This window comes from Zingiber officinale, chromosome 4A (assembly GCF_018446385.1).
Source record: "Zingiber officinale cultivar Zhangliang chromosome 4A, Zo_v1.1, whole genome shotgun sequence".
Taxonomy (NCBI): Eukaryota; Viridiplantae; Streptophyta; class Magnoliopsida; order Zingiberales; family Zingiberaceae; genus Zingiber; species Zingiber officinale.
The window spans coordinates 139,925,662-139,938,663 of record NC_055992.1 but is presented as its reverse complement, the minus strand read 5'-3'; the positions used below and the strand labels follow the sequence as shown (position 1 = coordinate 139,938,663).

The 13,002-nt window shown below is 36.2% G+C and overlaps 1 protein-coding gene across 2 annotated transcripts; it reads right to left on the bottom strand.

The window, feature by feature from the left end:
* Positions 1 to 116: 116 nt before the first annotated feature.
* Positions 117 to 11,652, bottom strand: LOC121971478 (ankyrin repeat domain-containing protein 13C-like). 2 transcript variants are annotated; one of them, XM_042522769.1, is made up of 3 exons: positions 11,265 to 11,652; positions 9,384 to 10,954; positions 117 to 865 (listed from the first exon to the last, which is right to left on the bottom strand). In XM_042522769.1, the coding sequence occupies exons 2-3, from the start codon at positions 10,917 to 10,919 to the stop codon at positions 482 to 484; spliced, it is 1,920 nt and encodes a 639-aa protein (XP_042378703.1). In that variant the 5' UTR covers positions 10,920 to 10,954; positions 11,265 to 11,652; the 3' UTR covers positions 117 to 481. The 2 variants fall into 2 exon arrangements, with proteins under 2 accessions (XP_042378703.1, XP_042378704.1); XM_042522770.1 differs by having other exon boundaries at positions 9,384 to 10,949.
* Positions 11,653 to 13,002: the final 1,350 nt, after the last annotated feature.

The following is a 13,002-nucleotide window of genomic DNA, read 5'->3' as shown; positions in this document are numbered from 1 at the left end:
GCAGAATGAAGTATCAAAATTAAGTACTCTAATGGAAACAAAAATATGTATAACTGAGAAAATTCAAATGATCAGAACATGTTCAAGAAATGGCTAATAAATTTCATAATAAAACAAATTATTTAAATTACAATCAACGGTAAGAAGATACAGAGATGGAGTAAAACTCTAGACAAAAATAAGTACATAGCTCGATAATGTGGAAATTAACACAACTGGTTGATTGTATGTGCACCTGAGAATTCAGGGTTGTAACCAATGCCCATCTTACAAATATGAACTAGAAATATGAAGAGAAATTCTGCGACAGATTTCTAACTGTCATTATCGAACTAGAAATGCAGAGCGTATCGAGGACTGCTGCCGTACGCTATACTGCCATTTACTAGCGCCATTCAGAAACTGGAACTACAAAAGCATGTAGTTATTAAGCAATCCCTTGTTAGATCACCTAATTACGTGATGTATAACACTCCATTTGCTATACAAAACCATCCACCAACTGGTGATCGTCTGAACTTTTAGAGGATTGCTTTCGACTGGCAACTGGCTTGTTCTTTCGCTTCTTGGCCTTCAGTCGACGCTTCTTTTCTTTTGCATCGATCCAGGTATATTCTGAAGGAATATGAAAAGGATCGATTTCATCTTTCAAGCTTTGCACATCATTGCTATCACTAGTCTGCCCACTTCGGTTGCCTTTCATCCATGAATACCAGGAACCTGATTCTTCTGTTTCCTTGGCTTTGCTTTCCTGAAGAAGGGTAGGGCTTGAAGGAGGGGTTGAGAATTCATCAGATTGTTGGAGCTCTTTGAATTTAGTGAAGGTGACGAGGACCCGGATAGTAGGGACGATTGGAATGGCTAACTGAAATGGCAGAATTCACAGTTCAATGGTTGATAAAATGAAAACAGCATATGGCAGAACTGAACCACGCCCAAACCTTCATAAAATCGTAGAAATAGGAATTCACTCAGGAAAAGTAGCAATCACATTTTAAGCATTAAGACAATGTAAGCAACTAGCTACATACTACTGATAATTTGCAATGACTAAGCACTCATGTAGGACTTGATCTAAATTCATTAACTCTTAACAGTCCCACACGCTGGAGCATACTTATTGATCTATATCCAGCTTTTCTATAGAACAAAAGAAAAAAAATGATAAGACTATTGTGGACTGGTTTCCAAAAGAGTTAATGGTTAGACTTGAAGTTGAAGATATTATTTGATTTGGCATTTTGACTAATCTTCTTCATGAAGTTAGCAAAGATGAAGTGAAAGAGATAAATTAAGCTTCCAGGACCTACTCTCTTAAGTTAACGTGGGAAGAGAATACAGAGCAAAGTTGGAAATCAATTCGAGAGGGGAGGATGTTAGAGAGAAGGCTATATAATCAATCCTATGACATTTACTGGAAAGAAAGATTACTAGACAGAGATGAGAACACTAATCTTTTGAGGTTCCTTCCAATGGAAAGACTAATAAAAGTATTGTGGACAAAAGAGAAATTAGATTTCCAACGTCTACTTTGAAAGAAATGCCAGGAGGAGACCAAGTCCACGTTCATTTTACTCACAGAGAGGATGATGCCAAGAAAATGTAAGGTGAAGTTAATACTAACTTCAAGAGAATAAAAATCTTCAAATTGATAGAAAATACCAAAACTCTCCTCAAATCAGACACACAAGATGATAGAGAGATGGAAAAATAATGGGTATTTGAATCCTCCTTCAACTCAAGGGGAAATGATGAAAATAAAAAAAAAGGAAATTTTAAATATGAGATTTTAAATTAAGCAACTAAAATTTTAAGGATTTTAAAAGTTGCAAAATTTTTTATTTTAGTTAGTCATAACAAATTTGGAACTTGTTTATTTATTGCTAAGTTTGAGTTATCACATACATTAATTAGGAATATGTTAACTATTTCCATGTTTTAGAGAAAACTGGTCATGGTTGAGACCTTTAAAAGAGATTTCAATCCCTCCTTATTTGATTTTTCAGTTTAACAAAACTTCGGAATTCTCTTCATGGGTTTGTTTGTCTGAGTACTGTATCAGAAAATGAAAAGGCAAAGACGTACTGTTGCTTCAACACTTGATGAAAAAATCTATATTCTTTATAATCAACTCTTCTTTATCTCTCTTTTTTTCCCTATTTTTTTTCATATCTAACACAAAGTATTTCCATAGCCCTTTACAAATGACTGATGGATCCTTCTGGTTCTAGACCCTACCTACCATCAATTTTTGAGAGATAAAAATCAATGATCATAGAGCTGCAATACAAACATATGGTGTAGATCTAGAGCTGAGTCAACTGCCCCCTGATCTTGGAACCTCAAAGAAACAACTGTGAGGATTCTAGATCCCAGACAACAATTGAAGAGGGAAAATGGGAGAGATTGTGATTTGGAGGAATGCTAGATTCAAAGCTCACAAATTAGAGCGGTGATTACAGCCAAAGGGCCCTGAGTTGAATAACTATATCAGGCCTTAAGAGATACAGAGATATAGTTGCATATCGAAGGAAGTTGCATAATCAGAGATGAGGTTCCGAGATAAAGAAGAAAACCTCAAATCCCACTGTAGGACAAACCAACATGAATTTTGGGCCCTGTCTTTTGAGTCCACCCATATTCGTAGCTAATTGGAGTAATTACCGAGCAGTTATTGTCTGCATCTTGGTTGTTGACAATCTCATCAGTACCTTGTTGGTGGAGATTCTCCATAAGAAACCAGCAAAAGGAAGGATAGAAAAACTTAAGTAGCAAAGGAGTGTATTGAAGGTTGCACCATCACACTAACATTACTACCTTTCCACAAGAGGTATGAAAAATAAGAAATCTAACACATTAACACTAAGGTGACATTTGGTTCTTTCTTAAGAATCGGAATGGGAATGGGAATGATAGTATTGTGGAATGAAAATGGATACGAGCTGGATATCACTCCTAAAAATAATTTTTGATTAGTTGAATATTTTCTATTGTTATGAACAAAAATTTTCTTTTTTACTTTTAGAGGAAAATAAGAGAAAAAAAAATAGATGGGGGAGAAAGTTTGTGAGAGAAAAATATGATGAGAGAGAATGATAAGAGAGAAAGTGTGATGGAAAAAAATGAAGAGAGGGAAAGTGTGATGAGAGAAAATGAGCAGAGAATGTGATAGGAGAGATTGAGGAGAGAGAAAGTATGATTTGAGAGAAAGTATGATAAGAAAAAAAACATGATAAGAGAGAAAATGTGATGAGAGAATGAGGAAAGAGTTTGATGGGAGAGATTGAGGGGAGAGAGCATGATGAGAGAGAAAGAGAAAGAAAGTATGATGAGAGAAAATGAAAAGTGAAAAAAGTATGATAAGAGAAATTGAGGAGAGAGTGTGTGATGAGAGAGAAAATAATATAGTGTTATGAAAAAGGATGAGGAGAGAGAAAGTATGATAAGAGGGAAAGTGTGATGAGAGAATGGCGAGAAAGGAAGTATAATAAAGAAAGTGATATGAAAGAAAAATTGAACAAATATATTAAGGGTTTTTCGTCCAAAATAATTTAGATGATATCCAAGTTTTTGTATATGGTGAAACTCAAAGAAGGAGGTGGGTTTCATCAAAATCTAAGTTTTGGGGTTTCATTCCAAAATCTCCCATTACCATCAATCAAACACAAGGTTTAGTAATGAATTCAATTCCCCGTTCCCATACCCCTATATACCAAACGCCACCTAAAAATGTTGGCCTATTCCAATACCAACTTAAAGGGATAAAATAAATATTAACTAATAATACTATGGATGACAATGATTATCCAATAAACAATTCAAGAGCTGAGCAATCGGTTAAAACCAAACCGACCTAGCCGATTAAACTGATCACCGAACAAATCGACCTTGTTTCAAATTGACCGAACTGACTAAACTTAAAAAAAAAAAACAACCAAACTGATAAAACATCGGTTAATTCAATTTTTGATCAAAATAATTGAATGTTTTGATCCAAAATCGATTAGGCAATCGATTCCGACATCACCAATGGATTGGAAATGAATTTGTCACAAAGGAACTAGCCCCAATCGATTGGGGAATAATCCCAATATGTCCCCAATCGATTGGGGCATTTCCTAATATGTCCTAATCGAATGGGTTTGTCGTGGCGAAGGAACTGGCATGGATCAATCAATTAGATATCAGTTCAACTTATAATATCAGTTTAATCGGCTTAACTGAATTTCAATTTTCAAAACTGAAACAAAACCTATTAAACCGATATTTTAAGGAAAAAAATGAATTTATGAATTAACCTGTTAGAATAAGTAAAGGGGTATTTTTGTCTTTTGGTGTATATCTTCTTTTCTATATAAAGGCCTAACTCGTGGTTCCCAAGACACGAGATTTTAGGTTTTGCTTTGAACATGGTATCAGAGTCAAAACCTTAATTTTCTTTCCCTACCACCTCGGGTCTTTGGTTCTATATGTTTTGCTCATGTTCTTGATCCCGGCATTGACAAACTCTCTCCCCAGTCTCATAAGTGTGTCTTCCTTGGGTACCCACGGTCTCAGAAAGGGTACAAGTGTTATTCCCCTACTCTTCGTCGGTACTTCATCTCTGCTGATGCCACATTCTTTGAGTCGATTTCTTTTTTTGGTCCTTCCGCTCCACAGGCGAGGTTTCTCTCTCTCCACCTACACCAGTGACTATCTTTTATCCTCTGGAGGTGCCTCTATCATCTCCAGCCTCGTCTCCTCCTTTGCAGGTTTATCAGTGTCGTCCTCGTTCTGCTTTGTCGCCGACCAACACTGACACTGCTGTGGGCACATCTTTGGAGCCGAGTCCTTCGCCATTTCCTCCGGTCCCATCTCCTGCCATCCTATTATTATTGTTTGTCTTCCTTGTCATCTGTTTTTCTTCCAAAGACTGCAGGTGATGTCTTTGCCCATCCAGGATGGAAACAGGCTATGCTTGATAAAATGAGTGTCTTACAGAGCAGTAGGACTTGGGACCTCGTTCCTCTACCTCCTGGGAAGTAGTGGTTGGTTGTCGATGGGTGTTTACGGTGAAAGTTGGTGTAGACGGCACGGTTGATCGGCTTAAAGCTCGTCTTGTTGCTAAAGGCTATACTCAGGTATTTGGATTGGATTATGGAGACACATTTTCTCCTGTTGCCAAGATGTCTTCTGTGCGTCTTTTTCTATCTATTGCTGCAATTCGCCATTGGCCCCTTCATCAGTTGGACATCAAAAAATGCATTCTTACATGGTGACCTGCTCGAGGAGCAACCTCCGTGTTTTGTTGCTCGAGAGGAGTTCTTGTATGTCAACTCATGAAATCTTTATATGGTCTCGACAAGCAGTTCAGTAGATTTAGTACCGTAATTCAATAGTTTGGCATGACTCGGAGCGAAGCTAATCATCGCCACTCATCTACTGGTTGCATCTATGTAGTGATTTATCTTGATGATATTGTCATCACAGGTAATGATCATCTTGGGATTTCACAAGTAAAACAACATCTTTTCAAACATTTCCGGACAAAGGAAAATTCAAATATTTTCTAGGGATAGAAGTGGCACAGTCTAAAGATGGAATCATGATATCCCAAAGGAAGTATGCAATGGATATTCGGAAGAAACAGGAATGTTAAACTCGAAGACAGTCGACAATCTCATGGAGCCTCTTTCAGATCCTGAACGGTATAGGTACCTTACTGTCACTCGTCCGGATATCTCATTTGCAGTAAGTGTAGTAATTCAGTTTCTTAGCTCTCCATGCAAAGAACATTGGGATGCAGTGACTCGCATTGTTCGATATATCAGGGGTGAGTCTTTTATATGAAGACAAAGGACATACTCAAGTCGTAGGATATTCTGATGCAGATTAGGCAGGATCTCCCTCTGATAGAAGATCCATTTCTAGATTTTGTATATTTGTCGAAGGTAACCTTATTTCTTGGAAAAGTAAAAAACAAAATGTTGTGGCAAGATCCAGTGCAGAGGCAGAATATCGAGCTATGGCTATTGCTAGTCAAGAACTTATATGGTTAAAACAGTTGCTTCAGGAACTAAGGTTTGGAGAGGTTACACAAATGTCACTCATATGTGACAACCAGGCCGCTATGCATATTGCCTCAAATTCAGTCTTCCATGAAAAAACAAAGCATATTGAAGTTGACTGTCACTTTGTCAGAGAGAAAGTCATATCTGGAGAAATATCTACTAGTTTTGTCAACTCAAATGATCAGCTAGTAGATATATTCACTAAATCACTTAGAGGTCCCCGGATTGACTACATATGTAACAATCTTGATGTTTATGATCTATATTCTCAAGCTTGAGGAGGAGTGTTAGAATAAGTAAAGGGGTATTTTTGTCTTTTGGTGTATATCTTCTTTTCTATATAAAGGCCTAACTCATGATTCCCAAGACACGAGATTTTAGGTTTTACTTTGAACATAACCAAACCAAACTTTTTCGGTCGGTGTTTAAATCAGCTTTGGATTCACTTAAAATAGTCGATGCCCAGTAATGCTTGCATAGTTACCAATTTTAAGTCAAGTAATTACGGGTAGATAATCATTTTATTTATTTCAGGTAGAGATCAGATAGTAGTAGGATTTGTACCTGAACCAGATATTAAGTTGGGTTGGAAAAGTGGATAATTAATCAGGTCTCTCCTAACTATTTGAGTGAACTATCTGAATCTTATCCCTCCATTAAACTTTATCCAGAACTATATCACTAGTAATATTCAAATTAATTACATCATTTTATATTAAATTTTATTTGGTCGCTCAACCCTTTCACATTCCACTCTAATAGATTCGATATAAATAACTATAGAATATTAGTCATCCTTGAACATATCCATACAATTTCAATATATTTTGACTCATTTTATCATATAGTTAAGCTACACCTCATTACTCTCAAAACACAGGTAATTTATTTCTGGGTTCAAGTAACACCCAAAATGCGGATATTTGACTCCTTGTCATCCCTAATTCTAACAGACAAAATATACCTTCCAGCACATTTCATGTTACAAAATATTGAAACTTTTTATATAAAAAAATACAGGACGATATAGAAATAACTATAAGTTGGATAACCAAATGATACTTTTATGGACAAGTAACGGAAGGAACAGTCAAGCCAGTACATATAAAGAAATACTTCAATTTTTATAATTTAAAAAAAAAACTGAATGCTTACTAGGATGTGAAACAAACACTGGGAAAGGAAGAAAAGGGGAACAAAGTCAGGCACGCCATAAATGTACGTTGGCTGCTTATGAGGTCTATTATAGCGGCATGATGTTTGCTTTAGAGCCCGATTGTTGTAATAGGTTAACAAAAAAACAAACGAAATTGGATATCATCCAAGAGCTCTGCTTGTTAATGATAAATATAAAAATTCAAGTGCATGAATTCTTTATGGATGCACTGCAGGCTCAAGTATGTGAGTGTGATTAGCAGCTGCAAATTATGCATATTAAAGACAATTAAACTATGCAATTGAAATAAAAACTTTCCTGGATCATTATGACAACTGCACACTACACCATAATTACTTGTATGATGTGTAGGTCCTCATTTCACGACCATTCCAAATATTGAAGATTTGGTCGTGTACCTGAATGATTTTTGTTGATTGTCTTCCACAGAAAGTAGCATAATGCTAATTTAATAGAACAATTGCAATGAAAGAAATGGTTAATTAATTAATCCCGAATTTTAATAAATATTTCAAATTCATCCAAAAGTTTAATTTTACTTTTAATGTATCCCAAACTTTTTAAATCTATCATTTTTAACCTGAGAACTTAATTTCATATTCTACATGGTATTAGTGATGACATGGATCTTCCTAATTAGAAGCCTCATGCCCACCTTGGTTTATATTTGACTACCTTGGCTGTGCATTGGTCGATGATTTATCTGCTGAGTTTGTGATGACCAAATTGATCGTCTGAGTCTCTCAGCATCCTTGAGAGCTAGAAGTAACAATGGAAGTCTTGGTTGTAGACAAGTCGACATCTACTCCATAAGCATGTAGTCTATTGGATTAGCAAGGGCATTGCTAACAGCAGTATCTCCACTGACAAGAATCTTGTCAAAGAAAGGTCAGATGTTCGGTTGAGCATAGCAGCCTAGTGGCTGAAAAATAGCAAAGGCTTGAGAAGAAGAGAGAGGAATACAAAGTGGAGATGTTACTTAGTGTTAGGATTTACACACTTTAATCTGAGACTGAAGTGAGGAGGCAATATTTGTAACTAATAAGAATCATATCTTATAAATGAATGAAATTTTAATGTCTGGTTAAAAACGATAAGACTAATTAATTAACCTTAGTAGAAATCCAAGTAATTAACTTGAATGGTGAAAACCAGGTTTTGCCATGACAAAACAACTTATCAGAGAAACAGAAACAAACAATATAGTATTATGATACTAAAGATCAACTGTTTATTAGGCCATCCTAGAATAACTGAGTCATAATACCATCCCTTCTTTCATGTAAAAACAGAAATTAATGGGACCCACGAGAAATGATATATAACTCCACTGACTAGCAGTGCTCTCAAACAATGTGGCGAATTAGAAAAAAGAAAAATCATATCACTGCACAAACATATTTCTATCCATGCAGAAAGAGTTAAAATCATTATTTATGGTAAACATAGAAAATGCTATTCATAAAGATCACCCAACTAATGACCAGTATAAATTAATAGGCTTTTTAACTCAAAAACTTTATTCCATCTGTAAAGAGATTACCATGCCAGCTAAGTGCTAGCATGGATACAAAATAAAACAAATATGAATAAGAAAAACTAGTTTTCTATAAATGGAGGCATGGAAGAGAAACAAAAGTAAATGCATAATGAAGTTATGACAAATCAGAAGAGACGACTAAAATAGAGACACTGAAGAAGAAAAAATTATTTGGTCACAAAATCCAGCTAAACCAAAAAAGGAAGACTTAATCCCAAATATGGTAGCAAAAGGTGAATACACTCGTCCCAAGCGCCCCCGCCAACCCGTCTCAAGGTCAACACAGAGGAGATAAATCACGGGCGGTTACTAATCTTTGGAATAGTGACTAGCACATAAGGGAGGCATTTACCTCGATTTTGTCCAGATTCGAACCTCAAACCTTATGATGGTAACACCTCATGCGCTAGTCACTAGACCCATCCGAGGGACAGACTTAATCCCAAATATGGACTTATTCAAAGTGCAGCTTTCACTTTTATTAAAACAAAAAATTATAAATAATCTACAGCGAAATCAACACTAAATGAAAACGTGGCTTTCACTTACTGATATAAAGATAGAATAAAATCAAGAGCAGAATCAACTAAAAAAAAAACATGCACTAAAAAATTACCTTAACGGGAAATGTGCCTTGAGGTAGCTTTGTGGTCAAAAGCTCCCTGAGCCTCCTCACTGCCTTGACCTTGTTAGCTAAGACATCAAGTAGAGGAAGTAGCTCATCTGTTTTCAAAGGGAAATCACGAGTCAACCACAAAATTGGTCTCAAGCCCTTCTTGAATTCACTTTCATGTTTGCTAGATTCGTTGTGACCACTCTTCTTAGTGCCTTTTTCTTTCCCCTTCTTAGCATCTCCTGTATCCTTTGCTAATTTCGTTTTGTGATGTCCATTCTCTGGAAACTTTGAGTTTTTAGTTTTTAGGCCAGCTGTATCCTCAGCACCATCATTCTTTGACGTCTTATTGTTACTCCATACTGACCAATTTTTCTTCTCCTTGGTAACACCACTTGACTCAGAATTTACTAGATTGTCATGTAACCCATTATTTCCTTCCAATTTATCAAAACCCTGAGAATTATTCATCCGAAGTGCTGAATCCAACTGCATCCTCTCCTCTGGTGTTAATATCTCATTGAGTTCTCCATCAACATCTGCACCATTGACCCTCCTTTCATGGTCCATGGTGAATAACTCCTCATCGGTCATAGCACCAGGGACCCTTCTTGACTTCACACTCACCATCACATGAAGCATATCATAGACCTTTGTTTTCCAATTCCCAACCATTTCAGTTTTCTCATGTCGCCGCCAACTGAGATGAGGAATGAGTTCAGCTTGAGTTACGTCAATCCCCGGCCTGAACATATTCGTCTTAGACATCAAAGCAACCTCATGAGCCACCTCTTTTTCTGTGGGCTTGGCTCCAGCTCCTTCAAGTGCATTTGTGATCTCTTTCTCCTTATGAGCAAGCACAATTAGAGAGCCAGTAGGCAGCTGTGGATGCCCATTCTCAGCAGGAGCACCCTGACCAAGGAAGAGGACCGTCTGATCAGCACGCTGGATTCGGAATCCATCAAACCCTGCCAATGTCATGTCAGCTCTGAGATTTGCACCTCGCTTCCAAATTCGATAAGTATCAGATGGTGCAATCCTCCCAATAAATGGGATCACTGAGCTCTCAAAGTTGAATGTGATCTCCATATAGAAATCTTGGATCCGTTCAATGGATGAAACAATGCGAGGGAGTCGACGGCACCACTTAGCCCAAGCAAGGGGTTGGTAGCGCCGAGCAATAATCATGGCAATAGAATCTTCACGGGTGCAAATAGCCTCCTGGAGCGCAGACCAGCCATTCTCGTTCTGAAGAGACCAATCTGCACCGGCTGACATGAGAATCTCAGAGGAGATAGGATCTCGAAGCCGGACAGCAAGGTGAAGAGGGGTCTCCCGATGGGGAACATCGCGGCGATCAATGACCGCAGAGACTGCGTCAGCTGTGAGTTCACCAGCAAGGGATTCCTCCTCAGTGGTGACCTCCCCGGCCTTGGGGAGGTCAGGGAGTTCGGCGACGATCCGCTTGAGGGCAACGTGATCTCTTCGTAAGACGGCAAGATGGGGCGGACTGTGACTGTACATGGACGGATCCTCCATCCTAAAATTTCCCTCCCTCTATGTCCTCCCCTGCCCTACGACAAGAAGCAATTAATAGAACATAACAAACCAACAAGTTCAGGGAAGCTGAAAGACCAAATTTTGGAAGTAAAATCGCTCATTCTGCGGTCCAAATAGACAAATCCATTATTTTATTTTTTTTAAAAGAAGAAGAAGAAGAATGTGAACCCTAAACTATAACAAACCAACAAGTTCAGGGAAGGTGAAAGACGAAATTTCGGAAGCAAAATCGCTCATTCTGCGGTCCAAATCAACAAATCCATTATTTTATTTTTTTAAAAAAAAAAAGAAGAAGAATGTTAACACGGATCGAAGCTGTTTTACCTCTCGCCTTCGCAGGATTCTACTGTGCCATCCCGAAGAGAGAGAATCACATCCAGCACCACAACTGGACGACGGGAGCAAGCAATGCGACTAAATCTCCTGTGATCTGTAAGGACGGGAAGAAGAAAAGTCCCCCGACAGATGTGGGCATGGATCCAGCAACAAGACCCAGCCCGCCTCCTTCGGGAAGGGAGATCTGCGATGATCGCGGCAAAAAGATCCACAGCCGGAGAAGAAATAGGAGGGGATTTGAGCCGGAGGAAGGGAAGGAGGTGCGCAGAGAGAGAATAAAAGAAAAAAGGTAAAATAAAAACAAATGTAGAATCTGAGGCGATCGGTCTGCCCACGGAAGTTTACCGAAGAAGAAGGGCGAGGAGGAAGAGGAAGTGGAGGAGGAGGAAGATTTATTTTGCGAGGGAATCACGAGAATTAATTACCATTTCCTTTTTCTGGTACTGTGACGGGCCCCACGATGCAGACCCAACGGTGGTCTGTGACGTGCATTTGCTAAAATTGGTACGAATGAAATGGGGCCCAAAATGGATGGGGGAGCGAAATAAGAATAGAAATGAAATAAAAAGGAATAATAATAATCAATTCAATGTGTTCGTATTTGATTGTAATAACAGAAAAATATAATTAATTTCTTTTAGTTAACTCCAAATATTTTATATGTTTCACTGGCATTTTATGATTGGTACAAAAAAAAATTGATTACGCTGATTCAATTTATATTCCAACTTGGAAGAAATATTTTTCTCAAATATATCTGTCCGTAAAAATTGGTTCCTTATTTTATTATAATAAAATTATCATCAATAATTAACTGAGAATACTGTGAGGACAAACTTTTGGTTGAATGATACGTCCTATTTCCATCAACTATAAGATAGATTTTGACAGGTCATAAAATTTGTAAACTCCTCGGATATAAAGTATCTTTGATGAATTTTTTTATAGACATTCCTAATTATTAAATTGTCTAAAAGGATATGTTATCATATTTTTTTATTGAAAATATTAATATTTCAATAACATTGTCACAGTTCGGGAATAATTAGTATAATACAAAAAAATAATTAATTTAATTTGATTAAAAAATGTATACATAAATTGTTTTATAAAAAAAATTATTACTAACCTGATTAAAATTATTTAAATTTAATCCGACTAACTTCAATATAATTAAAATTATCATAATATTATTATAACAACTATTTAATGATTACTATAAAATTATAATGATCGATAATTAATGTAATAATTAAATAAATAAATATTAAAATATAATCATATTATAACAATTATTGATTCATTTGAACATGTTAAAATGATTTTAATTAAATTATTTAAAAAATTATATAAAAATACTCTCTCTATTTATGTTTTAAACATAATTGAATCACTTTATTTTACAAGTTGCAGTAACTACTACAACAGGGTTGAAATAAAAATTTTGAAATGAGAAATATTATAAGACATTGTTTTGATTTTAAATAAAAAAATACTCTGTTTTTTTACTACTGTGATTAATTAAGTGCATCTTTTTAATTTTGATTTGCTACAATATATAAAATTTAAAGTAAATTATTTCTTATTTTCATTCATTAAACATACTGTACATAAACAATTTTATATAAAAAAATTATTTATAATTTAATTAAAATCACTATAAAATCATCCTAAAACTATTTTAATAATAAATTATCCTAAAATTCCTAATAACAAACTCAACTTT

Bases quoted from the DNA above. Each gene is read 5' to 3' on its own strand.
- LOC121971478 (XM_042522769.1), bottom strand. From the start codon at position 10,919: ATGGAGGATCCGTCCATGTACAGTCACAGTCCGCCCCATCTTGCCGTC. The intron at 866-9,383 runs GTAATTTTTTAG...CTGCCATTTCAG, and splicing joins AAGGCACATTTCCCGTTAAG to TTAGCCATTCCAATCGTCCC.